Genomic DNA, 27,178 nt, shown 5'->3' on the forward strand with positions numbered 1-27,178 from the left:
TCCTCCCATCTTTCTCATCAATCAATAAATAAAATCTTTAAAAAAAATCTTAAAAAAAAGATTCTGGTTGTATTGTTATATGGAAAACTGGGAAATGTTATGCATGTACAAATTATTGTATTTACTGTCAAATGTAAAACATTAATTCCCCAATAAAGAAATTTAAAAAAAGGGGGGCCAGGTGGTGGCGCACCTGGTTAAGCACACACACACTACAGTGCACAAGGACCCAGGTTCAAGCCCCTGGTCCCCGCCTGCAGGGGGGAAGCTTCACAAGTGGTGAAGCAAGGTTGCAGGTGTCTCTCTGTCTCCTTCTCTCTCTGTCTCCCCCTCTCCTATCAAGTTCTGTCTCTATCAAATAATAAATAAATATACTAAAATATTTATATAAAAAAAGAAATTTATAGTGCAGTGGGCTGAGCGCAGGTGGTGCAAAGCACAAGGACCAGCATAAGGATCCAGGTTCGAACCCCGGCTCCCCACCTGCAGGGGAGTCGCTTCACAGGCGGTGAAGCAGGTCTGCAGGTGTCTGTCTTTCTCTCCTCCTCTCTGTCTTCCCCCTACCTCTCTCCATTTCTCTCTGTCCTATCCAACAATGACAACAACAATAATAACTGCAACAATAAAACAACAAGGGCAACAAAAGGGAATAAATAAATAAAATAAATATATATTAAAAAAAAAGAAATTAAAAAAAGAAAGATTCCTCCTCTCCTTCCTCTTCTCCTCCTCCTCCTTCTTCACCAGGGCAATGCTCAATTGAGGCTTATGGTGGGGCTCTGGAGACTCAGCTGAAGGTCTTTTGGATACCTATTATACTATTTTCTTGGCCCCAAAGTCATATGTGCATCAGCAGTAAGGTATCAGCATTCTCCCTCAAACTCTTTCTCAAGGGCACATGAGGAAAACAGGCATGATGATATGCACTGATAGAACCACAGAGATCATAAATAATGTTTATTTTCCTTCATTAAAAACATTTACAAATATTTTGATTCATAAATAGTCAAGATGGGTAGTACTGCTTTACCCTAAAACCAAAAATATCCAGCCCATCTGGAACTTTGATCAATCCTTTCCAAAGTTAGTTCCTTACTCCAGAGAGGAAGCTCAGCCTTCTGCAATTCCCTGAGTTCACATTTAATCAGTTTTACAGGCCCATCTAACCCTGCCCAAGAAAAAGAGTAATCATTACTCAGGCCGGGCAGAAAGGGTAGTGGGGCAGACCCAGAAATGTGGAACAGAAGAGCTACCAGGTGAGGACAGCACTTCCTGTATGGAAGAAGCCAAGCTTTCAGTGTTATAGCTCACAATGTCCCATAGACACTGATTTTGGCCAGGGAGATGCTCTCTGTGTACTGGTTTCGGCCTTTCTCATACAAGACATAGAGCTGGGGAGCCTGGTCCTCTCCATTCATACTGTCTTCCAGGGCTGCCAGTGAGGAGTAGCCACTGGGTCCTGGCCATAGCTGGACCATTTCTTTTCGCCAGGAAGTACCATTGCTGAAGCTCCAGCGCAGGGTCAGGTTTACTCCTGGGGAGAGCAACTGAGTCTGAGTCAGAGAAAGAAATGTGCAGGCATTTTCTATATAACAGAGGCTTATCCCCCCCACCCCCACACCAGTCCCTTCATGCTGTTCACCCCATTCAGCTGACACTTACGGAACTCTGGATGGGCTGGGTTGGAGAAGAAGATAATACCAGAGTTGGTGGCTACGGCTCCTGCAGCTACCACAGGGTCTATAAGCTCAGTGTCAAAGGTCACATCACGCAGCTTCAGTGTGTCACAGGCATCATAACTGTGGAGGATGATCCGGCAGTGGCAGTGATAGTTGTTCTGATTCCGGGCATTGATGACAACTGAGCCATCTGGGAGCTCATAGGGCTGAGGAGAGAGAACAGGGCTTCAGGAGCGAGAGAGAGGCTGGGTGGCTTAACTCTAGGTCTGTGAGTAAAAGGGCACTCCAGAAGACAGGTCTGATGGGTGAGGAATTCCTGACCTGACACTCATCAGGATTGAAGTCATTGTTCTGCTTGGGCTGGCCATAGGGGATGCCGCTGATCCCACTCCCATAGTGCCAAGAGGCACCATGATCATCACTGAGGAGGCAGAAGACTCCATCCTGCTCCAGCGTCCTGTGGCCACACACAATGAGCCGGCCCTTCTTTGGCTCCCACTGTTTCTGTGGGAAAGGGAGCTGGGTGTCACAGAGAGAGACAAGGAGGGAGCTCACAGGTAGGGAAGGGGAACCCACCAAGAACCTATCTGTTCTCCAGTTTTGTTCTTGCTCACTGAGCATTCCGGAAGGAATCCACAACTTCCACTGCCTAAATTAAGAAGTTCTTTTGCAGAACAAGCAAGAGCACAGGATAATGGGACCCAGCTACAAGGGTTTATGAGAACTTAAACCAACTCACCATTCATTGTACCATGACATAAGTTTGTGTCTGCTCAAAGGAATATATATCAGAGCACTGATCAGCTCTGGCTTCAGATAGTTCTGAGATTAAATCTGTAATCTCAGAGTCTCAAACATTACAAGTCTTTTGTATAACCACTATACTATGCTATTTCCCCAGCACATCTTTTTCTATTTTGCACAGGCACCTGTAGACAAGCTCAAACGGAAAACTCCATATTCCCTAAGATATCCCTTTCTTCCCAAGAACCCCATGTAAGAAAAAATGACTTCACAAGACCTTCTCTTTGTGAAGAGCTTCATTTAGAAATATCACCTATATCCCACACCAAACAGCCTTCCCACCCATCTCAGGACAGAGACCTGAATACCAGAGCCAGGTCCAGGGGCAAACATCTGGGTGCCAATATCCAAGGAGAGGTTCCGGGGTGGGCTCCAGGTAATGCCATCATCTTTGCTCCACACCAACATGGTAGAGGACACCTGGCAACCAGTCTTGTGAGCACAAAGAGAGTAGAAAAGGAACACCACTCCTGTGTCTTTATCGCTCACCACTACCCCCAGGTTCAGCCCATCAGGGGTCTCCCCATCGTCTACAATGAAGGCAGTAGGAGACCATGTGCTGCCTAAAAAAAAAGGAAGAAACCCAAGGTGAACATTCTGAAAATGCCTTTAATTTTTTTTTTTTTACTCCTGTTAGTTTTCACTTGCCACTGGAGATCCAATGACTTGAAATGGCCCCAGGGCCTCACAAGGACTGCCCCTTTTTATTTCTCTATTTACCATATCTATCTACCCTTGCTTACTCCATCCAACCACACAAGTTCCTTCCCATTGCTCAAATGCTAACTCCAAGAGGTCTCGCTTGGGTAAGTTATATCTGCCAAGACTGTCTTCCTTCAGGCTCATTCTGAGTCTTTGTTCAAAAGCCATTTATTTAAGATCACAATCAAATATTGCCCTGCTCTGTTTTGCTTCTCTCCATTACATTTATCACTTTTGAGCATACAAAAATTGTGCTTACACACACACATACATATACATGTAAGAATAAAAGTCCTGTAAGAGTTGGGAATTTTAGGGGCTGTACCTCATTGAATACACACATCAACCTGTGCCAGCACTCAGGTTCAACTCCCTTTCCACCCATCCCCAAGCCCAGTCCCTACCTGTAGGGGGGAAGCTTCATGAATGGTGAAGCAGATCTGCAAGTGTCTCTCTTTCTCTCTCCTTTTCCCTCTAATTTCTCTCTGTCCTTTCAATAAAAGTAATAATTAGTGTGGTCTGGGGGGTGGCACAGTGATAAAGCTTTGGACTCTCAAGCATGAGGTCCCAAGTTCAATCCCCAGCAGCACATGTGCCAGAGTGATGTCTGGTTCTTTCTCTCTCCTATCTTTCTCATAAATAAATAAAATCTTTTTAAAAAAAAGTAATAATTAGTAAAAAAAAAAAAAAGGGGGGGGATTTTTGTTCTGCTTTAACTATTCACAGGATCTGAAACAATGCCTGTTATATAGTAGGTGTGCAGTAAATGTTTGAACTTCTATTCAACTTCTATCTGATTGCAATTTCTAATTCACAGCTTCTTTATTTAAGTTTCCCCTACCCCTAAAGGACTCAGGTTGCCAAGCCTCCAAATTTCTCTATCCTGTGGGCCCATAGACACCCATTCAATCTAGCACTGGTTTTTGCCACTTTGGTATCTTTTATGTATTTATTTACTATTTTGGATAAAGACCAAGAGACAGAGATAAATTGAGAGGTAAGGGGAAGATAGATGAGAGGGGGAGATAGAGAGGGAGAGGGAAGATAGCATAATGGTTATGCAAAAAGACTCAAACCTGAGGCTCCATAGTCCCAGATTCAATTCCCTGCACCACCACAAACCAGAGCTGAGCAGTGCTCTCTCTGGGTAGAGAGATAGAGATAGAAATAGAGAGATGGGAGTCAGGTGGTAGCGCAGCGGGTTAAGTGCAGGTGGCACAGAGGCAGGATCTGGGTTCGAGCCCCTGGGCTCCCCATCTGCAGGGGAGTCGCTTCACAAGTGGTGAAGCAGGTCTGCAGGTGTTTATCTTTCTCTCCCCCTCTCTGTCTTCCCCTCCTCTCTCCATTTCTCTCTGTCCTATCCGACAACGACAACAACAATAACTACAACAATAAAACAAGGGCAACAAAAGTGAACAAATAAATAAATATTTAAAAAAAGAAATAGAGAGACTTGCAGCACTGCTACACCACTTGTGAAGATTCCCCTCTGCAGGTGGGGACCCAGACCCTTGAATCATGGTCCTTGATGCATTGTAGCATGTGTGAACTCAACTGGGTACCCTACCACCTGAGCCCCCCCCCCCACCCGGATTTCTTTATACCCACCCTGGTCCGTGGATCTCCGCAGAGCAATGAACTTGGCCCCCTTATCTGATGAAGACATTTTTCTAGCCTCAGCAAAGGCAAGGAGAGTGCCTCGCGGAGTAGCTGCGATGAGCGGGATGCGGAAGGTGTCCACAGAGCCGATCTGCCTTCCACTCACCCACAGCAGCTGTTCCATAGTCACCAGGGGACGCACCTGCCGCGGGAGGAGGATGGGGCGGGGGGTCACGGACGGACTTGGTTTGGGATATCAGAACGAAGAGGTAGGAGCTGGAACTCAGCTTCTCCAGGGACAGACGGGCAGGGGAGCCAGGAGCTCTCAGCGAGGGAAGGAGTCTGGGAGAAGTAGCCTTGGGGAAGGAAGGAGATCTCAATAGGGGAAGGACCTCAAGAGTGGAGGAAGACAAGGGCCAAGAGAGGAAGAAGGCATGGTGGGGGCGTCCGAATGCAGATGTACACTTACAGGAGAGGCGGGAGAACCCCGCAGAAAAAGGCAGGGCTCAGCAGCCCGTGTCCCCGGGGATCGCGGCTGGGGCTCTGCGAGAGGAGACTCACCAGACTGAAGTCGTTGTCCAGCTTGGCCCCTAATTCTGCCAGAGACAACAGCAGCAGGAAGGTAAGTACCTGAATCCTATAGCTTCCCAAGAACCCCTGGCGCCTGCCCACAGGCACCGCCGCTGTCATCTCTTCGTCGTGGTTGCCACCCAGACAAGTCTAGAGTGTGTCAGCTGACTCTGGCCCTTTAAATATCCAGATATTTCCCTCCAAACCCACCCCAAGGCCGCTGCCCTGGAGCGCTTCCGCGACTCTAATTGGTCCTCACGCTCCCAGCTTCTCACGTGACCTCGCAGTCCTCGGAATGAACTCTCCCAATTGGCCTTCTTTGAGGCCCTGGAGCACCGTACTTCTGCGGGCAACCTTCCTCCCAGAAGCCTTATGATTGGCCGCAGTACCTGGGAGCGTGGTGAGGGCGGGGCCTATTTTAAAGACCTAGGAAAGGGGAGTAAAAAAATTGGAGAAAAAAGGGGAGAAAAAAAATTCTGTCGTGGATGTATGGAATAAAGATCCCAAACTTTTTGAGAAAAAAAACCTTTCTTTAATAAAATCTTTTTTTGCTACAAAATTGAGAAAGAAAATCAGAGAGAGGCTGAAAGGCTGTACAGAGGGACTGTGAGGTCCTGGGTCAGTGAGGTCGAATCTCTACTTCTTCCTCTTCTTGTTCTCGGAGGGCACCTGGTTCTTCTTGCCCAGAATCTTCAGAAGGTTCTTGGACATGTAGTAGGGCCGGTCCGGGGAGCCGTCGTTCCGCTCCAGGTCTTCCACTAAGCCGCAATGCAATCCAGTTAGAGGGGACCCTCGGGAACTTCCCCCTCCCTGGCAAATCCGTAACTGGGAGACCAAGATTACTGGTGTCTGTCCAGGCTGCAACACTGGATTTTTTTTCCTTCTTAGTTTTGTAAACTATTGGACAAGTTATGTAACTTCAGTTTCCTCATCTGTGAAGTGGGGTTAGTAATTCTTCTATATATTATATCTTGATAAGGACTAGTAGGTTAGGTTGGGGATATGTGTCTGTGGTTTAGCACGAACAAAACCCCGGATGAATCTATACAGTAGGATCAGAGAGCCCTTTCTCACTACAACCACCTGCTTGGAAGTCGCTGGTTGCTAACATCTGTCCTGATTGCTATTCTTCTTCTTCTTCCCCTTCCCCTCCTCCTCTTTTTTTTTTTAAATTTATTTCTTTATTGGGGAATTAATGTTTTACATTCAACAGTAAACACAATAGTTTGTACATGCATAACATTCCCCAGTTTCCCATTTAACAATACAACCCCCACTATGTCATCTATCATCCTTCATGGACCTGTATTCTCCCCACCCACCCACCCCGGAGTCTTTTACTTTGGTGCAGTATGCCAATGACATTTCAGGTTCTACTTGTGTTTTTGTTTCTGATCTTGTTTTTCCTCCTCCTTCTTCTTCTGGTTTTATTTACTTGTTTAGAGACCCAGAGAATCACTCTGGCACATGCAATATTAGGGATATTGCCAGAGACCTCATGCTTGAAAGTTCAGTGCCTTATCTACTATACCACCTCCCTGGTCACTGCATGATTTTCTAGGAATACCAGAGGCCTCACCCCTGGAATGGGGAGAATACTAGCCTGAAATCTCACTCACTCCTTTCTTTCCCAACTTCTTTCTGAAGTTGTCAGAAGAGGCTCCTTCTGGCTCCTTTAACTGACAAAGTTGCTGTCTCTAGTAGCACTAAATAACCAAAAAGCCTGAACAGTCCGGTACCTTGAGGTAGGGAGTGAGAGATGGGAGGAGTAGTGGAGTATGTCACTCACAGAAACAGAGGAAGAGCGTGTCCACACACATGCCAAAAACACTGAAAAAACCACTGGCAATGACATAGGCTCCAACAACACAGGTCTGGAAGACACAAAGCCTGTTAGGGTTCCTTAGAGGTGTTGGATGGGCAAGGTAAAGATGGAGAGTGACTCACCATGATGGGCAACCAGTAATAGTTGAGTGTGGGGTTCTTAAAGTCTTTACCCAGCCCATGGATGCCACCGGAGAAGAAAAAGAAGGACAGGACTCCTGTGGGATGGGTCTGTATGTCAGTGTTATTCCTGTGAGAACATCTCCAGGTGACCACCATCTCTGCCCTCTGTCCCTGTAACTCCTGGCTCTGATACTTACCAACACCTCCAACTACCAGTAGCTTCCCAAAGAGTAGCAGTAGGTCTGTGACTTTGTCCAGGACAACAACCCTATAGGAGAGTTAGGGTAGTTGAACCTGGCAGGGCTGAAAACTACATTGGTTATATATTTTACTTTTTTAAAAAAAGTTTTTTTTTTTTGGAGGCAGGGAACCAGAGCATGACTAGATGTGCAGTGCTGGGTTCAAACTTGGGGCCTCAGAGACTGGGAGATAGCATACTGGTTCTGCAAACTTGGGACTTTGTGTTTGCAAGTCCAGCACTCTAATCACTACACCACCTCCTCCTGGGCCACTTTATTATTTACTGTGACAGATAAAAATTAAAATAGTTGCTATTTTAGGATGGAGACAGCAGAGCATTAAGACAAGGGTTGGGCCCTCTGGGCTTGCCCATGAAACCAGCGTTGTCTGGGAGATCTGAGGAGCAGACCCACTGGGGTAATGTTCAGCCTGACCTGACAACGTTCCGCATGAGCAGCATGAAGGCATTTTTGGCTGAGACACAGAAATTCTTTCCATAGATGGCAATCTAGATGGGATGGAGAAGTCAGAGTTACCTGTGCGAGTTCATCTGGAACTGAGTGGGCAACCTAGATCAAGAGGGCCCAGAGCAAACTTACCATGATGTATGCATTACGGTTCAGGAACTTGATAAACTTTTCTAGACACCAGAGGCAGCACTTGAAGCAGCACATGATGCAGCGGGCCATAGCATTCTGTGCTCCTGTGGATCAGGGACTCATATTTAGTCACTGGCCCATGACAGATCCTACACAAAGATCCAGCTGTTGTTCATCCTGGTCTTCCATAACTCCCAGCTATAGCTCACCTCTCAGTTTGTGGTCAATGTACTCTAGGATGATCCGGGCTATCTGCACAAGGGTCAGAATGAGGGCTCCAAAGGCCAGTGACCCAGTGTGGTAACTGGAGAAGAGTTAGGCAGTCAGAGGCAGTCCCAACACCCTTGAGATACCCAGGCTTATAATTCCCAGCCTGCCCTTGACTCACCGGAGCGTGCGGACGAAGGCAGAGCTCAGGGGAAATGTAGGAATGTCCTGGGGCTTGTGGAAGGCCCAGTAGAAGGAGGCAAAGGCACCCGCCATGACACACTGGCCCAGAGCCAGCACCCAGTTGAGGGTCCAGAATAGCCCTAGGATCCCATAAATTTGCAAGTTGAAGAGAGACCGTTGTACCAGGCCTGTGGATGAATATTGCTGGAAGACACACATCTGCCCTGGGCAGGGGCTCTTAGATTGATCCTGGAGGAGAAAGAGAAGGCTTATTTATTTATTTATTTATCTTATTTTATTTTTCAAAAAAACAATTTATTAAAAGTGACAGGGAAGGGGGAAATAGGGAGAGAGAGACAGAGACAGAGATGCCTGTAGCACTGCTTTACCACTTATGAAGTGTTTGTTCCTCCTGCAGGTGAGGGACCTTGAACCTGGGTCCTTGAGCATGGTATTGTGTATGCTCAATCAGGTGTGCCACCACCCAGCCTCTTAGCAGGCTTATTTCCATCCTGCTTACCACTCCCAGAGGAGAGCCTTTCCTTATAGAAATTCCATCTCCTGACTCACTGAATTCAGCTAGCCTGTTGTCTGAGCCTAATGAGCTTCCTTCAGCCTCCCAGAGGCAGAAGGGCTATCACATCTTCTGGGCCAAATCTCAATGCATGAGGGTGGTGTGCCCAATGTCCAGCTTCCACTTGCAGCTAGCAGTCCTCTCCCAAAACGGTTATGCAACATCTGCTGCAAGGCTTTTCAGCAAAAATTGAACAGGTTGTATATTAGATCCTATTACAGGATGGTCTAAATTATATTGTTTGTTTGTTTTGCCTCAATGGTTATCGCTGGGGCTTGGTGCCTGCACTACAAATCCATGGCTTCTGGTGGCCATGTTCACTTTTTTCCTTTTATTTTTTTTCCATTTTAGTTAAAAGGACAGAAAGAAAATGAGAGAGGAGAGGAGATAGAGAGGGAGAGAGAAAGATAGAAGATACCTGCAGACCTGCTTCACCACTTGTGAAGTGTCCCCACTTCAGGTGGAAAGATGGAGGGGGGTTTTCAAACCCGGGTCCTTGCAAAGGTTCTTGCACATAGTCCTACCTGTGCCTAATCACGCCACCACCCAGCCCCCTAGTTATGCTTTTTGAGTCCTTAAATCTTGAGATTGATCATGAGGTATTACAATCTAGAATTTGCCTTAAGAAGGGCAGAAGTGGCTGGCCCTAGATGTGGCACTGTGAATAAAGTGTTGGACTCTTGAGCATGAGGTCTTGAGTTTGACCCCTGACAGAACATGAACCTGAGTGATTCTCTAGTTCTCTCATCTCTCTCTATCTCTCTTTCTTTCTTTTTTTCTTTCTTTCAGATTTATGTATTCATCAATGAAAAAGGGAGAGAGAACCAGAACAGTAGAATCAGGCAGGTACAAAACCTGATTCCACTCTTGCAGGGAAAACAAACAAATAAATAAAATGGGGGCTGGGTGGTGGCACGCCTGGTTGAGCACACATGTTACAATGCACAGAAACCAAGGTTTGAGCCCCCAGTCCCCACCTACAGGAAGAAAGCTTTGCGAGTGGTGAAGCAGTGCTGCAGGCATTTCTCTGTCTCTCTTCCTCTCTACCTTCCCCTTCCCTCTCAATTTATGACTGTCTATCCAATAAATAAATATAATAAAATTATTATTATTATTATTATTATTACCAGAGCACTGCTTAGTTCTGGCTTATGGTGGTGCAGGGAATTGAACATGGGACTTTGGAGCCTCAGGCATGAGAGTCTGTTTGCATAACCATTATGCTATCTACCCCTTCCCATATAAATTTTATAAAATAAATAAAATGTCAAGGTCTAGAAAGATAGCTCAGTGGTTTGGGAGATGGAACAGTGGACAAAGCATTGGACTCTCAAGTGTGAGGTCCTGAGTTCAATCCCCAGCAGCACAAGTACCAGAGTGATGACTGGTTCTTTCTCTCTCCTGTTATCATTCTTCATAAATAAACAAATTTAAAAAATCTTAAAGAAAAAAAAAAGTGGTTCAGGAGGTGTTACAATGATAAAGCTTTGGACTCCCAAGCATGAGGTCCCGAGTTTGATCCCCGGCAGCACATGTGCCAGAGTGATGTCTGGTTCTCTCTCTCCTCCTATCTTTCTTATAAGTAAACAAAATCTTAAAAAAAAAAAAAAGAAAAAGAAAATAAAAAGAGAGATAGTTCACCAGGTTGGGCAAGCACCTTGCCATGCATTAAGCCCAACTCCACATGGGAGATACCATAGTGCTGTAATGTCCCTCCTGCTTCTTCTCTCTGAATGAAAAAGCAGACTTGAGCAGTGAAATCACACACAGAGGCCCTGATTCCAGGAAACATAAACCAGTAAAAAACAAGCAAACAAACAAACAAAAAAAACACCTCATCTATAGTTGCCAGCTCTTATCAGATGTCAGGCATTGTACTGAGCACTTATGTGCCCAGTGCCATTTGATCTTCTCAGCCACTCTCAGATAATTATGCTTATCTCCAGTTTGCAGATAGGTAGATTGAGGATCCCAAGGCAGGGGCATTAATGATCCTACTTGCAGAGGAGGATTCAAGGAAGGATGGAATAGTTCTGGTATGTATTTACTAGGGCAATCGATGTCTTCCATTCCCTCTCTTCCAGCCTCAGTCCTCCCTGCTACCCCCCCCCGCCCCCGCCCCCACTCAGCGAGAGGAGCACAAGGCCTGGTGTGCTCAGGATGGCTTCCTCTTCAGCTTGTTGAGGGCCTCTGGTGGGGCCATGAGTGAGCCTCTTGCTCTCTACGGTGCTCAGTACCCTTTACACATTGAGGGCTTTGGGCCAGTTGACCCCTAAGTTCCCTTCAGCCTTATTGGTTTGTCTATCTCCCATCTACCTGTCTGCCTCTACCCCAAGTCTCCTCACCTCCAAGGGGTTGCATGATGTATTCATTGCTGCCTGCTCACAGCCGGACAAGGTGATGTTGGGTGCCCATAAAACATACTGAGGTTGCCCTGAGGTGGCCAGGTATCCACAGGGGCATCAAGGAAGACATGGTGACATGAGAGGTCTCCACAGGCCCCTTCCTCAGGTGTTTGTGCAGGTTGTTCACTGCATACAGGGCCTAGAATTCAACCAGCTCTCAATTCTCTTTCTCTGTCCAAGAGCAGGGCTACATCTACTCAGAGGAAGGGGCACCTTTTACCACTTGTACTAAAGAACCGTCCTGGCAAGCACTGCCCTATTCCAACCTCCCCCTCCCCCTCTTCCCCCTGGACTCCAGGAGGGCCCAGCCATGTGAGCAAAGGATACAGAGATGTCATGGCCCAGTAGGCAATGCAGATGAACAGGAGAACAAAGGTGACCAGTGGGTAGAACATGGTAGACATCATCTGTCCTACAGCCCTGGAAGAAGATGAGATCCATCCATCAGCATCACCCTGCCTTCTGACTTCACCTCATGAAATGAGCTGAATAAATCAGACTCAAGGAACTCTGAGAGGGAAATGAAAGTCCTAAAAAGCCTCACAGGGCAGCTTCAGGGAGACTAAGATAATTCTCAAAGAGTGCTCTCTCTCTCTCTCTCTTAAATATTTATTTTAATTACTAATGATAGAGAACCAGACAAATGCTCTGGTACATTCAATATCTGAGTTTGAACTTGGAACTTAATGTTTAAAAGCCAGCACTTTATCTACTGAACCACCTCCTGGGGGCTGTACCCATCTCCCCCTGGAAACTCAGGAGGTGATACAGTAGATAATGTATTGGACTCTCAAACATGAGTTCCTGAGTTTGGTGTATCTAATGTGCTAGAGTGATATTCTGGTTCTCTCTCCTCCTCTCTTTCACTCTTTATCATAAAAAATACATATTAAAGAGGAAAGGAAAGGGGTTTAAGTGGTGGCATACCCATTTGAGTGCACATGCTGTAATGCACCAGGACCCAGGTTCAAGCCCCAAGTCCCCACCTGCAGGGGGTAAGCTTCACAAATGGGGAAGCAGTGATATAGATATTTCTTTTTCTCTCTCCCTTCCCTCTCAGTTTTCCTCTGTTCTGTGCAATAAATAAATAAAATATTTTGAAAAAGAAAGAAAAAAATGTAATGCCCAGAAATGAGCCATATATTTGCACAATACTGATGAACTGACTCCCTAGCCCAATTTTATTCTGAATATTAGAGAGCCCAAAGCACTACTCCACCATTCATGGAGCTCCCTTGGTGCCATTTGTGGTGCTCCTTTGCCAGGCTGATAGAACTCAGGGCCTCACACATGGTAAGGATGTACTTTACCATCTGAGCCAACTCCTGAGCCCCAAAATGTGATCTTTTGACCCATTTGCAGCTTGAGCCTGGTTAAGAGGAAGCTACTGCCACTCCACCCAGCAAGCATCACCACAGCCCTTACAAAGACTCTGCTTCACATTCTAGGTGCTTGATAAGACACTAATCCATTTAGCCCTCATGACAATCCTATAGGATAAGAGTTATTATCCCCACTTAAGCGATGGGGACAATGAGGCCAAGAGGCTAACTCATATAGCAGTGCTAACCACAGGACTATTCTTCCCTTTCTTCTACAAAGCTCTATGCCACTTTTCTGGCAACCCCAAGCCAGCACCCTTGCCCGCTGCCCCCTTTCCTTCCTAGACAGGCTCTGACTTGCTGGATTCCTTCAGAAGGGCGATGGCGATGCGAATCCGCTGCCTCAGGAAGATGAGCATGAGCAGCAGGATGCCTTCAAGCACAGCCAGCACAATCACTGTGGGTGGACAGGGGGCTGGATCAGGGCTGGGGCAGGAATGACCCGGGGAGGCCCTGGGGTGAGGGTGAGGTGAACAGGCTACTCACTGGCTGCCAGCCAGGTCTCCTGAACGCTGCCGTAGACACTGAAGTCGGTGGTGAAGCCCACCTGGGTGAGGGTCAGGCCTTTCTTATCTCGCAGTTCTTGGTACTTGCTCCAGCAGTGGTAAATGCCATATGCCAGCACAGCCAGCACCCCTACGATGAGCACCAGCACGAGGGGCCCAGCCACCAGGCGCAGAAGCAGGATAAACAGCAGACTGAGGACCAGAGCCACACCTAGGGCACTGTGGGCAGGGTGAAGTAAGTAGGTGAAACTTGCTCCTGATTCCCTAAAGCTTTCCCCTTTCAGAGATTCCCATATGCCTTTGCTCATTCCTCCCCACTGTCCCCAGATTGAGTTCCCTCTTTTTCTCCTTAGGGTTTTGCTTTTTAAATATTTTATTTATTTATCAATGAGAGAGAGAGAGGAGGAGAGAAAGCGAACCACATATCACCCTGGTACACGAGATGTTGAGCATCAAAATCATGCTTGAGTGGTCTGGGAGGTGGCGCAGTGATAAAGCTCTGGACTCTCAAGCATGAGGTCCTGAGCTCAGTCTCCGGCAGCACATGTACCAGAGTGATGTCTGGTTCTTTCTCTCTCTCCTATCTTTCTCATTAATAAATAAACAAAATCTAAAAAAAAAAAAAAATCATGCTTGAGAGTTCAACATTTTATCCACTATGCCACCTCCCAGATCATAAGAATTTATTTATTTATTTATTTATTTATTTATTTATTTATTTATTAATACAAGATAGGAAGGGAGGGGACCAGAGTATCACTCTGGTATATGGGATGCTTGGAATTAAACTCCGGACCTCATACTTCCAATTGGACCCTACTCAGTATGCCACTTCCTAGTCCCAAGTCCCTTTTTCTTATAAATTCTGTTGGACTTAGGGTCTGCTCCGAGCTCCAGCTCTTTTTGCTCTGTTTGAAATCTTTGTTTTAGACACTGGGCTTGGGAGATAGAAGATCAGAAGGAGAGAAGGGAATGATGAGGGGACTCTGGTGACTTACACAAGAATCCAGTACCAGGACTGGGCAAAATCTTCGAAGATCTTAACACTGATATCACGGGCATCGAGTCTGTCAACAATTCCACTGAAAGGGAGAGAAACAATTAGATGGGGGTGTGGGTGGGAGGGAGTATGAGAGAGAGAGATGTATGAGTAGGGGTACACCCACCTGAGGCCCTGGGAGATGTTGCCAGTGATCCCTGGGAGAGTAGGAGGAGTGCTGTTGGCAAATGGAAAGCAACGGCCCAGAACTAGAAGAAAACCAGGAGTTTGTGGGGAGGGGAGTGAAGAATTAAGAACTCAACCATAAAATTCTGTGGCCCTCATCAGCCATCTCAGAAAAAAGGAGAAATGTGACACAGGAGGTGGCACAGTGGCTAGAGCAACATTTAAAAGCATGAGCTCTTGTGGTCCGGGAGGTGGCGCAGTGGATAGAGCATTGGACTCTCAAGCATGAGGTCCTGAGTTTGATCCCCGGCAGCACATGTACCAGGGTGATGTCTGGTGCTTTCTCTCTCTCCTCCTATCTTTCTCATTAATAAATAAATAAAATCTTTTTTTTTTTAAAAAAGCATGAGCTCTTGAATTCAATTACCCCAGCACTGCATGTGCCTGAGTGCTGCTGTGGCCTCTTCTCTAGCTCATGAAATAAAAATAAATAAATAAATAAACAAATAAATAAATGAAAGAGGATTCAGGTGGGACACACCTGGTTAAGTGCACACATTACCATGCAACAACCCATTTGAGCCCCCACTCCAGCCGTTGTTGGGGTCACGGGGCACTCCACAAGTGGTGAAACAGGTTTGCAGGTGTCTTTCTATCCTTTCTCAATTTCTACTTGTCCTATCTAATAAAGGCAGAAAAAGGAAAAAAAGGAAAAATGGCCACAGGGAGTGGTGGATTTGTAGTGCCAGCTCTGAGCCCAATGATAAGCCTGGTAGCAAAAAAGAAAAAGAAAAAGAAGGTGGGGGAGGTAACATCATTGTTATGCAAAAGACTTTCATGCTTGAGGCTGTCAGATCCCAGGTCCCAGGTTTAGTCACATACCACCATAAGCCAGAGTTGAGCAGTGCTCTGGTAAACAAAACAAAACAAAACAAAACAAACCCAGTCTGGGAGGTGGCAGGACAGCAGAGCTTTTGAACTTGCATACCTGAGATTCCAAGTTTGATCCTTGGTACCACATATACCAGAGTAATGCTCTGGCCTCTGCCCGCCCACCCTCCTATTTCTTATCTCATAAAATGAGTAAAATGCATCTTTAATTTTTTTTTTTTTGCCTCCAGGGCTATTGCTGGGGCATGCTTTCCTTAGATCCTCACACAGATGCTGTGAAGATCTTTGATCACTTCATCTAGAGTGTAACTCAGGCAGCGAGCATTTTCATCTTCCTCTCTGTGTCTCTCCTCAGTGTCTAGGCCTATTGCAGGTATACAAAGATATTGTTGGCCTGAGAGAAAAATGAAGACATGGTCAGAACTCTAATGGTGGGAATGGTGTGGATTCAAACCCCTGTCGATATGTAATTTCTGTAATATAAAAATATAAAAAAAAAATGAAGACATGATGCTAATTTCAATGTTGCCACAGACAAGCTGTATAACTTTTCTCTCTTTGCAGGTTTCTTTTTTTAGAAGAATAAATAATACTGGGCTAGGTGATAGCTGAGGGAGGAGTACCAATTCTCACCTGGAATGGAAGGGAGGAGGAAACTGGGGCAGAGTTCATTCTGCAGGCTTTGGAGTACTTCCTGAGGGGTGAGCAGAGGACAGACAGACACAAAGTAGCATCAAGAGTGAGCTTTCTATCCATCTTTTCCTCCACCCCCACTCCAACCCACATGAACCCTCCTTGGCATAGCAGTGACATTGGGTGCAGTGCTCACCACATCCTGGGATACCCCCGGTAGACAGAAGCTCCTATTTTGAGTGTAGAAAACGTCCCTGACAGTCTGTTTGAGCTCTGTTGGTGTCACAGTCCATGCATAGTCTGGGCAGGTAGACACACACACCTGGAGCAGAGAGAGTGCTGAGAGCTGGCCCTTGGCTCCAGGGGAGGCCTGGGGTGAAGGCGTATCTCAGGCTCTGACCTGGGGTGTGGGACACTGTAGGCCTTTCTCTGCTATGGTGATGACATTGGTGGTCAGGATGCAGCTGAAGATGTTGAAGTACAGGAGATATGGTTTATCTCTGCAGGAGGGGAGGAAACGCAGACATCAGAACCTGGGCAACTGAGAAATGTTATGCATGTACAAACTACTATATTATTACTGTCGAGTGAAAAACATTAATCACCAATAAAGGGAAAAGAAAAAAAAAAAGAACCTGGGCAAATGTGGTGGGAAAAGAGAGGGTGGATGGTCAGGGCCTGACCTTAGGGTTAGTGGGTAGTGAGCCCTGTCACACACCATGCATCTCCTGGCCTCAGGAATCTAGGTTCAGGCCAGTGACATAGCTCACCTGGGCCATGCATGCCACCCAGGTTCAGCCCCAGGTACATACACCACATGGGAGTACTACAGCACTGGGGGAAGCTTCAGTGCAGTGATCTCTCTCTGGCTAAGAAAGTCAACCAAGAGTGATAAGGCCCCAGTGATAACAGCAGAAATAAAACAAAAGAAGTAAAAACAGGCACATTTAGCTGTTAAAAAAAAAAAAAAAGAAAGAAAATGTTTAGTCCAACTGGAGAGGTATGGGAGAAACACCAAAGATTCCCAGAGTAATACAGCAAACAGCTGGTTCAGAACTTGAACTCTAGAGTCAAATCACTACCCACTTTTATGACTATGAGCAAGTTATTTAACCACCAAGTATCTTGGTTGAACATTCTACTGTATGTGAGGGAATGGTAATTACTTCGGGATTATTTGCTTTTATTTATTTACAATCTTTCTTGCTTTTTCTTTTCTTTCTTCCTTTTTAATTTGACAGGGTACAGAAAAATTGAGATGGGAGGGGGTGATAGAGGGGAAGATAGATAGAGAGGGAGAGAAACAGAGAGACCCCTGCAGTCCTGCTTCACCTCTCATGAAGCTTCCTTCCTGCAGATGGGGACCAGGGGCTCAAACTAGGGTCCTTGCACATTGTGATATAGGTACTTAGCCAGGTGTGCCACTGCCTGACCCCTACTTATTTTTATTATTTTTAATTTTTTATTATCTTTATTTTATTTATTGGATAGAGACAGCCAGAAATCGAGTCTGCAGGGAGTGATAGAGAGGCAGAGAGACACCTGCAACACAGCTTCACCACATGCAAAGCTTTCCCCCTGCAGGTGGGGACTGGGGGCTCAAATCTGGGTCCTTGTACGTTGTAACGTGTGCTCAACCAGGTGCGCCACCACCCAGCCCCTTTATTTTTATTATTTTTTAAAAAGATTTGGAAGAGGAGGTGGGGGAGGAGGAAAAGGGAACTAGAGCACCACTCTGGTACATTCGAGGCTAGGGATCAAACCTGGGACCTGACGCTTGAAAGTCCAAGGCTTTCCTCACTGTGTCACCTCAAGTCATTTGTAAAAACAAAAAATTTAAAACAAAATTTACGTTTTGTTTAGGTTGAAATAAAACATATAAAATGAGTTTGTGGGTATAAAATGCACTGACCTCCAAGAACAATGTAAATGTCATAAAACATTAGATGTTGAATTATTTATTATGGCTCAGGAGCTGGCACAGTGGATAAAGGCCTTGGACTTTCAAACATGAGGTCCTTGGTCCAGTCCGCACCAATTACTCTGGCACCATATGCCAGAGTAATGCTCTGGTTCTCTTTGTCTTTCTCTTCCTGTCTTTATCGCTAATAAGTAAATATTTCCTTAAGAATTATTTATTGAGTGTTTCCTTCATGTAGAGACTGAGCAGCATTGCTTCTGGGATCACACTTGTGTTTCAGAGGAGGAAATCAAAGCTCAGAGAAGCTGAGTACCTTGTCTAAAGTCAGAGTCAGCATTTACTTACCCCGTTGGCACTGAAATGTGCAGCTAATCATGATTCTACGGTAAAGAAGCAAAATTTGCTACCAGCCTTGGAGGCTGGGCAGTAGCTGCAGCAGGTTAAGCGCATGTGGTAAGGGTCTGGTTGGACCCCCCCACACACACACTTGCAGGGGTGTCGCTTTACAAGCCGTGAAGAAGGTCTGCAGGTGTCTATCTTCCTCTTCCCCTCTCTGTCTTCCCCTCCTCTCTTGATTTCTCTGTTCTATACAACAACAATGACAGCAATAACAATAATAATAACAACAACAAAGATAAACAACAAGGGTAACAAAAGAGAAAAAACAGCCTCCGCGATTTGTAGTGCAGGTAGTGAACTCCAGAGATAACCCTGGAGGCAAAAAAAAAGTCTCTTTGTTATAAGGATTTGTTACTAGGAGGGGTTCTAAAAACTAGATGGAGGTTGTCTTTTAGTAAGACACATTTCCATGTATAAAGGAAAATCTCCTCAGGAAAGGACTCAGAGAGAGCTATTCTAAATTTTGTCAGAGAAGAAACAACTTAAATCTGTATAACAATCATATCCTAGTTAACCACGCTATTTTCTTTTCTTTTACTGAGCACTCCTCAGCTCTGGTTTAAGACCGTGTACAGGGGATCAAAGCTGGGACCTTTGGTACCTCAACAGGAACATCATTTGCATAACCACTAGGTTGTCTCCCTTGCTCCCTCCTCCCCACCCTCCAGTCTTTCCTTCCTTCCTTAATTCTATTCTCCTCCTTCTCTTTCCTTTTATTTATTTATTTATTTATTTATTTTATTTATTTATTCCCTTTTGTTGCCCTCGTTGTTTTTTATTGTTGTAGCTATTATTGTTGTTGTCGTTGTTGGATAGGACAGAGAGAAATGGAGAGAGGAGGGGAAGACAGAGAGGAGGAGAGAAAGATAGACACCTGCAGACCTGCTTCACCGCCTGTGAAGCGACTCCCCTGCAGGTGGGGAGCCAGAGGCTTGAACCGGGATCCTTATGCCGGTCCTTGTGCTTTGTGTCACCTGCGCTTAACCCGCTGCGCTACAGCCCGCTCCCTCTTTCCTTTTTTTTAAGTTTATTTATTTATATATTTATTTATTCCCTTTTGTTGCCCTTGTTGTTTTATTGTTGTAGTTGTTATTGATGCCGTCGTTGTTGGATAAGACAGAGAGAAATGGAGAGAGGAGGGGAAGACAGAGAGGGGGAGAGAAAGATAGACACCTGTAGACCTGCTTCACCACTTGGAGCTGGGGGCTCAAACCAGGATCCTTACGCCGGTCCTTGCGCGGGTCCTTGCGCGGGTCCATGCAATTCGTGCCATCCGCACTTAACCCGCTGCGCTACCGCCCGACTTCCCTCTTTATCTCTCCTTTCCCTCTCTTCCTCTCAGCTTTCCACCAATGTTAATGCTGTGGTTTAGTGTCTGTGCACGTTCACGTTCCCCAGCAGCCCTTTTTTTTTTTCTTCCTCTAGATGGAGGGTAACAAACAAAGGGGAGACACTGCAACACCACCCCACTGCTAATGAAGCTTCTCCCCTGTAGGTGCCCCCAGGAACATGACATGAGTCACTGGTCCCTCACAGTGCCTTTCTGGAGACCTCCTTTAACTAATCCCCTCCTCCCACCCAGCAGCCTTTGTTTTCTTTAGCTGAAGTTATTTAAGGGGGAATTAAATCATTTCAGTTTCTCCCCTGCACAGGAAGTATATATGTTGTTATTAAAGCTTTTTTTCCCTTGCCAATCTCTGATGCTGACTTGGTTATAAGCCAACCTACAGCTTTGCCCCCTCATTGCCTCTCAGTTTTAGGGGGATTCAGAAACCAACTCCCCAGCTCTAGGGGAGTTTATTCAACGTGGCATCTAATGGGGAGATTGGGAGGCTGAGAGGTGTGGAAGAGTATAGTCAGGCCTGAAGCTTAGAACACTTCAAAGGCAGGGTGGTGTGGCTCCCCTCACCCACCCCCACACTTAACATCACTCCCCTACATCCTTTTTTATACTCACTTGTTTGCCCCTAGTCCGCAGTAAGCCCCGGTTGAGTTCCTGGGGTAGAGGACTTGCCGGGGGTCTCCATACACCCAGGCTGGAGACAAAAACACACAGATGAATCACCAGTGTGTGTGTGAGTGGGGTGGGGGGGGGGGTCGGTGGATTTCAGAGGGAGCAGCTCTGGGTATGATCCCTCCCTCAGCTACTGCCCCCACACCCAGTTTTGTGAAGCTACAAACTTACCCACAATCCCCACCACGATGTAACCCAGAATGAAGAGCAGGAAAAGGACACAGCAGATGACATCTGTGCAGCTCCTGGAAAGGAATGGGAAGTGCGGGCAGGAGTGAGGGGACAGCTGCACGAGTGGCAGCTGGATGAAGAAGTGCTTTATTCCACTTGCTAGAAAACCATTTTTCTTCTTTCCTTTCCTCTCCTCTCCTCTCCTCTCCTCTCCCCTCCTCTCCTCTCCTCTCCTCTCCTCTCCTCTCCTCTCCTCTCTCCTCTCCTCTCCTTTCTTTTTTTCTTTCTTTTTCTTTCTTTCTCTCTCTCTCTTTCTTTCCTTTCTCTTTCTCTCTCTCTTTCTTTCTTTTTTTTTAAATTAATTAATTTTTTTATTTAAGAAAGGATTAATGAACAAAACCATAGGGTAGGAGGGGTACACACAGTTCCCACCGCCCAATCTCCATATCCCCCCCCCCCCCCATAGCTTTCCCATTCTCTATCCCTCTGGGAGCATGGACCCAGGGTCATTGAGGGTTGCAGAAGGTTCTCTCTTTCTTTCTTTCCTTTCTCTTTCTTTCTGCCCCCAGGCTTATTGCTGGGGCCCAGTGCCAGCGCTACGAATCCACTGCAGCTGGAGGCCATTTTCCCCATTTTTGTTGCCCTTGTTATTATTGTTATTGCTATTGCTATTGTTGAATAGGATAGAGAGAAATTGAGAGAGGAGTGGAAGACAGAAACTGGGAAAGAAAGATAGACACCTGCTTCACTACTTGTGAAGAAACCCCCTTGCAGGTGGGGAGCCCCGGGTTTGAACTGGGATCCTTACGCCCACCTTTGGGTCTTTGCACTTGCACTTCACCTGCTGTGCTACTGCCTGGCCCCAGAAAACCATTTTCTGAAGCCAGGAAACTTAGTGATGGAGCACAGGGCTTACATACATGAATCCCAGGATTGACCTCTTGCACTGCATATGCCAGAGCTGAGTGGTGCTCTGGCTTCTCTCTCTTTCCTTTCTTTTTCTTTTTCTTTTTCTTTTTTTTTCCTTCAGGGTTATTTCTGGGGCTCGGTGCCTGCACTATGAATCCACTGCTTCTGGAGGCCATTTTTCCTATTTTGTTGCCCTTGTTGTTGTGCTTATTGTAGTTATTATTGCTATCATAGCTATTGTTGTTGGATAAGACAGAAATGGAGAAAGGAGGGGAAGACAGAGATGGAGAGAGACATATATCTGCAAACCTGCTTCACCGCTTGCGAGGCGACCCCCTGCAGGTGGGGAGCTGGGGTCTCGAACTGGGATCCTTACACTGGCCCTTGCACTTTGCGCCACGTGCGCTTAACCCACTGCGCCATGTGCGCTTAACCCACCGCACCACTGCCCAGCCCCTAGCTTCTCTCTCTTTTTAGCCAAAGCTCAGCTCTGGCTTATGATGGTGCTGGGGACCTCAGCTACAAAAGTCTTTTCACTATTGTGTTATCTCCCCTGCCTCCTTCCCCCTCTCCTCATTTTTTGCCACCAGGGTTATTGCTGGGAATATGTGCCCTAGGCCTGTAAGATTTTACCACTCCTGGTGAATGCTCTCCCCATCACTTCCCTTTTAGGTAGAAGGTGAGAGACAAGGAGAACGAGATGGAGAAGGAGAGAGACATAGAGAGAAGCAGAGACACAACAGCATTGTTCTACTGCTTGTAAAGCTGCCCTGCCACTGCACAAATGCTTCAATGTGGTGGTGAGGCTCAAACCTGGGTCTTCATATGGTAAAGTGTGCACTCTACCAGGTGAGCTATCTCTTGGTTCCTCATTCTTTCATATATATATAATGATTGGGGGACCGAGCAGCATCACAGTGGGTTAAGTGCACATGGCACAAAGCACAAGGATCGGCAGAAGGATACCAGTTTGAGCCCCTGGCTCCCCACATACAGGGGGGTTGCTTCACAAGTGGTGAAGCAAGCCTGCAGGTGTCTATCTTTCTCTCCCTCTGTCTTCCCCTCCACTCTTGATTTCTCTCTGTGCTATCCAACAACAGCAACAACAACAATAATAACAACAACAATAAATAGCAATGGCAACAAATGGGAAAAAATAGCCTCCAGAAGCAGTGGATTCATTGTGCAGGCACCGAGCCCCAGCAATAACCCTGGAGGCCAATAATAATAATAATAAACTTAAAGATTATAGATTTATTTATTTAGCAAAGTTACACGTGTGGGCTTGATCTTGAGAGATCAAGAAAACCACTTCAAGCTACAGGCGGAGTGGAGAATGTATTTAGTTAGAGAAAGAACAAATTAAATCCTCTAGTTCTTGGCTGGGGAGACAGCATAATGGTAACACAAAAAGATTTTAATGCCTGAGGCCAAAAGTCCCAGGTTCAATCCCTAATACCATTGTAAACTCAAATGAGCAGTGCTTCAATAAGAGTCAGTTAGTGTCTCTCTCTCTTTCTCTTTCTTCCAGAGAGAGCATGACTCAGAGAAAATACTGTCCATGGAGTAGAACATTTAGAGGGGATAGTACACCCACCATGGAGAAGGGAAGGTTGAGTAGGAAATATGTCTGCTAAGTAAATAGATCTTAAAGAGGAAAGAAAAGGGCTGGGGGGATGGTATAATGGCTATATAAATGAGTTTCATGCCCAGGACTCCAAAAGACTTAGGCTCAGTTCTCAGCACCACCGTAAACCAGAGTTTAGCAGTGCTCTGCTAAAAACAAAACAAACAAACAAACAACAACAACAACCACAAAAAACCACCTGCCCAGTAGGTGGAACAGTGGATGAGGGGTGAGACATTAAACATCCAAGCATGAGGTACTGATTTTTTAAAAAAGTGTTTTATTTATTTTATTTTTTGAGAGAGATGCAGAGAGAGAAAGACACAGAGAATAACACCAGAGCACTGCTCAGCTGTGGCTTATGGTGGTGCAGGGGATTGAACATGGGACTTTGGAGCCTCAGGCATGAGAGTCTCTTTGCATAACCACTATGCTATCTACCCCCGCCCTGAGGTACTGATTTAAATCCCCAGCATTGCATATGCCAAAGTGAAGGTCTGGTTCTCTGTTTCTCTTCCTCCTCTCTTTCTGTCATAAATAAATCAATCTTAGAAACAAAGAAAAGTGGTCCTGCTTGAAAGAGTGGTGATGCAGTAGCATGAGGTCCTAGTTTGATTCCCAGCAGCGCATATACCAGAGTGATGTCTGTTTCTCTTTTTCTCTCCTATCCCTTACATTAATACATTAAATCTTTTAAAAGACATTTATTTGAGGCTGGGGAGACAGCATGATGGTTATACCAAAAGAATTTTATGCTCAGCGAGTCAGGCGGTAGCGCAGCGGGTTAAGTGCAGGTGGCGCAAAGCACAAGGACCGGCATAAGGATCCCAGTTCGAGCCCTCGGCTCCCCACCTTCAGGTGAGTCGCTTCACAGGCGGTGAAGCAGGTCTGAAGGTGTCTATCTTTCTCTCCCTCTCTCTGTCTTCCCTCCTCTCTCCATTTCTCTCTGTCCTATCCAACAATGAGGACAACAATAATAACTGCAACAGTAAAACAACAAGGGCAACAAAAGGGAGTAAATAAATAAAAATAAAAATAAACAATTTTATGCTTGAGGCTCTGAGGTTCCAGTTTCAATCCCAGACATCACCAGAGTTGAGCAGTGCTCTGGTCTCTTTTTCTCTGTATCATAAATAAATAAATAAATAAATATTCAAAAACCTGATTTTATTTACTTTTTTTTTGTTTGTTTTTTGTTTACCAGAGCACTGCTCAACTCTAGCTTATGGTGGTACTGGGGGATTGAACCTGGGACCTGAGAGCTTCATAATATTATTTAAGAAAGAAAGGAAGAAAGAAAGAAAGGAAAGGAGGAAGGAGAAAGAAACAAAAGAAAGAAAAACTGAGTCAGAAACAAAATCCTCTGCTCAGTGTCACAGAAAAGTGTATAGCTCTGAAGTGCTCAGTTGGCTGATGTCCCAGGGCGCCCATGCAGTGGCCTCACAAGTCAGAAACAATATCACTAGCACACCACTCCTCCCACTCCAGGGCAACACTGTCCTGGAAAGGGGGGGGGGGGGTCCCTTTTGTTCAAGCCTCTAACCACACTCAACAAATACAAAGCAAAACCCATACAGACCCCTTCCTCCCCACCTCCCACCTGCTGAGCAGAACTCACCTGTTTTTGATGGGGCCTCGAAAGGAGGGGTCATATTTGGCTGGCTTTCCTGAGGGATGTGGAGAAGAATATAGAATGAGGCAGAGAGGGCCTCTCTCCTTGCTCCCCATTCCTCCCCAGTCCTCTTTTTATTTTATTTTATTTTTTTTTGTATTATCTTTATTTATTTATTAGATAGAGACAGCCAGAAATCAAGAGGAAAGGGGGTGATAGAGAGGGACAGAGACAAGAGAGATACGTGCAACACTGCTTCACCACTGGCAAAGCTTACCCCCTGTAGGTGGGGATTGGGGGCTCGAATCTGGATCTTTGCGCACTGTAACATTCGTGCTCAGCCAGGTGTGCAACCACCTAGCCCCTACCCATTCCTATAGAGTTGGGGAGAGACGAAGCAGGGCTGGCAGGAGGGGAAATTAGAGGTCAGGGAAAGTAAAACTCAAGTCTGGTCAGTAGCTGACACTACCACCCCCAGGCCTTGGAGGGAGGGGAAATGGGGACCTTTAGGGTTGTTACTTCAATTTCCTGTTCATACCTCAAGTTTTCCTGTCAGGTCAGCCAGCGAATACCCATAGGCCCTGACTTCCCTGACTGTGACACGAGCTGTCTCCAGCTCTCTCAGTGGTTTTCTTGTCCCTGCCTCTTTTCCCTCGTTTCCGACACCTGCTCTGGCCCTGCCTCTGCCCTCTGAGGTCAGGGGGGGAAAAAAACTGGTAAGGTATGGACTGTTGCAGGGCCTGGGGAGGGAGGAGGCAGCTCCTGGAGACCCCACACAGAAGGGACCTCAGTTGCCTGGGCACAGCCAATCTCCAGGTGAGCACTCAGGGTGACACCTGAGCCTGGCCTGTTGAGATTGTGGCTATGTCTTGTTCCTGGTCCTCCCTGAGTACACATGGGGAGGAGGTGGGGCCAGGAAGCCAGGGTCCTGCTGGGCACCTGAGGAACAGGGCAGAAGACAGAGCAATAGTGTGGGAAGGGGCGGGTGCTGTTCTTCCCAGTTACTCTGAACTCTGTCCACTGAGGCTTGGACATGAGGTCAATGATTGACCCACAACTGCTCCAGGAAGTCTACCAAGGCATCTCATTACTCCTTCCCTAGGCTTCCCACTCCCGGTAGGCACCCTTTTGGGGGTTCCCCCCACCCATTAGGAGCTCAGACCCCCAAATTCCAAGGGAACTTTGCCAGAAGATCCCAACCTTGACTGCTCACAGAGATCCTAGAGGCTGGTTTCTGGTTCTCTTTCTCCTCAGTCATCCCCTAATTCTGGAATCCCAGGGATAGGCTTCTAGGCCTGCTTCTTCACATAGATTCTGGAGATGGTTTTTCTGTTCCCTCAACCATCAGGCCTTGTGTACTCTAGACAAGGATCCCAAAAGGCTTCTGCTCCTCTTCCTCAGATTACCCAGACTCAGCTGTGTTTCCACTGTTAAGAGACCCAGAGGCAGACCCCTATCCTGTTTCCACAGCCCCAATTCCTTTCAGCCTACTGCCCTCCCTAACAGAGCCTACTCCCCGGCCTCAGTCCACTCCCGACAGAGACCCAGCAGTCAGACTTATCTTTTCCCCTCTTGGAAACTCAGAATCCAGGCTGAAACTCGCCCCCACTCTGACCCCAGCTATACATCTGGATAGGGACTCAGTCCCCAGCCTCTACTTATGCCACTCCCAACCTAAGCCCCTTCCTCCTGTGCAGGACTCTTTCCCTTCTGGCTTTATTTCTCAGGATCTAGCCTGAATCCCTCCCTCTGGCCACACAAGTCCTCACAGGGAGAACCTTTTCACTCTAGTCTCCCCAGCGACAGCCCAGTCCCTGAATTGCATTGCCTCCCAGACCCGGCCTCTGCCTTCTTCCATCAGCTGGTTTCCTGGGCCCTCCCCTTGGGGACTCAGGACTCCGCCAGCTCTTCTCCATGGGGCTAGGGGCAGCTACCACTCCTCAAAGCTGCCTGGGTGTCCCCTCCCTCCTCTTCAGGGTCAGGGCCTTCACCCCAGCCTCACCATGGGCTTCGTCCTCTGCCAGCTTTTGCTTCCCCCCCATGGCTGAGTCTCCGGAGTGATTGGAGCCAGGAGACCTGGCGACTCACCTGCTGCCAGCCCCGCCTTCCTCAGCGTCACAGCCCCACCTCTGCCTGTGGTCCCCGACTTTAGTTCCTCCTTCCCAACTGCAGCTCCAGGACTCTGCCTGAGTGGGAAGGTCAGTTTGGGGCAGGCACTCAGCACAGCTTGCTGTAGGGACCCACAGACCTTGGCCTCAAGGTCTTCAGAAGCTTTAAGAAAACCTGGATTAATCAATAATCATGTAGCTCACTTGGTGAGTAAGCTGCTTTGTCATGTGTACAAATCTCAGGCTTGAGCCCACCCCCCCTTCATACTGTGTTGTCCTTTCAGTCTCTGCCTCTATAAAAATAAATATCTCAGGCGGTGGAGCAGTGGGT

At 46.6% G+C, this 27,178-nt stretch overlaps 2 protein-coding genes across 4 annotated transcripts; both read right to left on the reverse strand.

Annotated features, from left to right (window-relative positions):
* Window positions 1–944: 944 nt before the first annotated feature.
* NEU1 (neuraminidase 1) lies at window positions 945–5,603 on the reverse strand. 3 transcript variants are annotated; one of them, XM_060189487.1, is made up of 6 exons: window positions 5,415–5,603; window positions 4,790–4,986; window positions 2,784–3,042; window positions 2,001–2,183; window positions 1,663–1,885; window positions 945–1,534 (listed from the first exon to the last, which is right to left on the reverse strand). In XM_060189487.1, exons 1-6 carry the CDS (start codon window positions 5,472–5,474, stop codon window positions 1,308–1,310), a joined length of 1,149 nt encoding a protein of 382 aa, XP_060045470.1. In that variant the 5' UTR covers window positions 5,475–5,603; the 3' UTR covers window positions 945–1,307. The 3 variants fall into 3 exon arrangements, with proteins under 3 accessions (XP_060045470.1, XP_060045469.1, XP_060045468.1); XM_060189486.1 differs by having other exon boundaries at window positions 945–1,553; window positions 5,346–5,603; XM_060189485.1 differs by having other exon boundaries at window positions 5,346–5,602.
* A 260-nt stretch (window positions 5,604–5,863) lies between these two features.
* Window positions 5,864–26,814, reverse strand: SLC44A4 (solute carrier family 44 member 4). Its single transcript, XM_060189484.1, has 21 exons — window positions 26,742–26,814; window positions 24,746–24,794; window positions 20,592–20,665; window positions 20,364–20,442; window positions 16,487–16,586; window positions 16,283–16,408; window positions 16,087–16,147; window positions 14,564–14,645; window positions 14,396–14,479; window positions 13,378–13,616; window positions 13,189–13,288; window positions 11,837–11,929; window positions 11,450–11,555; window positions 8,529–8,779; window positions 8,350–8,444; window positions 8,141–8,244; window positions 7,976–8,049; window positions 7,499–7,569; window positions 7,302–7,396; window positions 7,144–7,228; window positions 5,864–6,112 (listed from the first exon to the last, which is right to left on the reverse strand). The coding sequence occupies exons 1-21, from the start codon at window positions 26,779–26,781 to the stop codon at window positions 5,991–5,993; spliced, it is 2,130 nt and encodes a 709-aa protein (XP_060045467.1). The 5' UTR covers window positions 26,782–26,814; the 3' UTR covers window positions 5,864–5,990.
* Window positions 26,815–27,178: the final 364 nt, after the last annotated feature.

Source organism: Erinaceus europaeus, chromosome 4, assembly GCF_950295315.1.
Source record: "Erinaceus europaeus chromosome 4, mEriEur2.1, whole genome shotgun sequence".
In the NCBI taxonomy this organism is placed as follows: Eukaryota; Metazoa; Chordata; class Mammalia; order Eulipotyphla; family Erinaceidae; genus Erinaceus; species Erinaceus europaeus.

Bases quoted from the DNA above. Each gene is read 5' to 3' on its own strand.
- NEU1 (XM_060189485.1), bottom strand. From the start codon at position 5,474: ATGACAGCGGCGGTGCCTGTGGGCAGGCGCCAGGGGTTCTTGGGAAGC. The intron at 4,987-5,345 runs GTGAGTCTCCTC...CTCCCGCGGCAG, and splicing joins TGGACAACGACTTCAGTCTG to GTGCGTCCCCTGGTGACTAT. The intron at 3,043-4,789 runs GTATAAAGAAAT...TTTTTTAGGCAG, and splicing joins AGATCCACGGACCAGGGTGG to CACATGGTCTCCTACTGCCT.
- SLC44A4 (XM_060189484.1), bottom strand. From the start codon at position 26,781: ATGGGGGGGAAGCAAAAGCTGGCAGAGGACGAAGCCCATG. The intron at 16,587-20,363 runs GTGAGTATAAAA...CCCCTCCTGCAG, and splicing joins TGCGGACTAGGGGCAAACAA to AGATAAACCATATCTCCTGT. The intron at 7,570-7,975 runs GTCAGGCTGAAC...ACTCTCCTATAG, and splicing joins CTCATGCGGAACGTTGTCAG to GGTTGTTGTCCTGGACAAAG.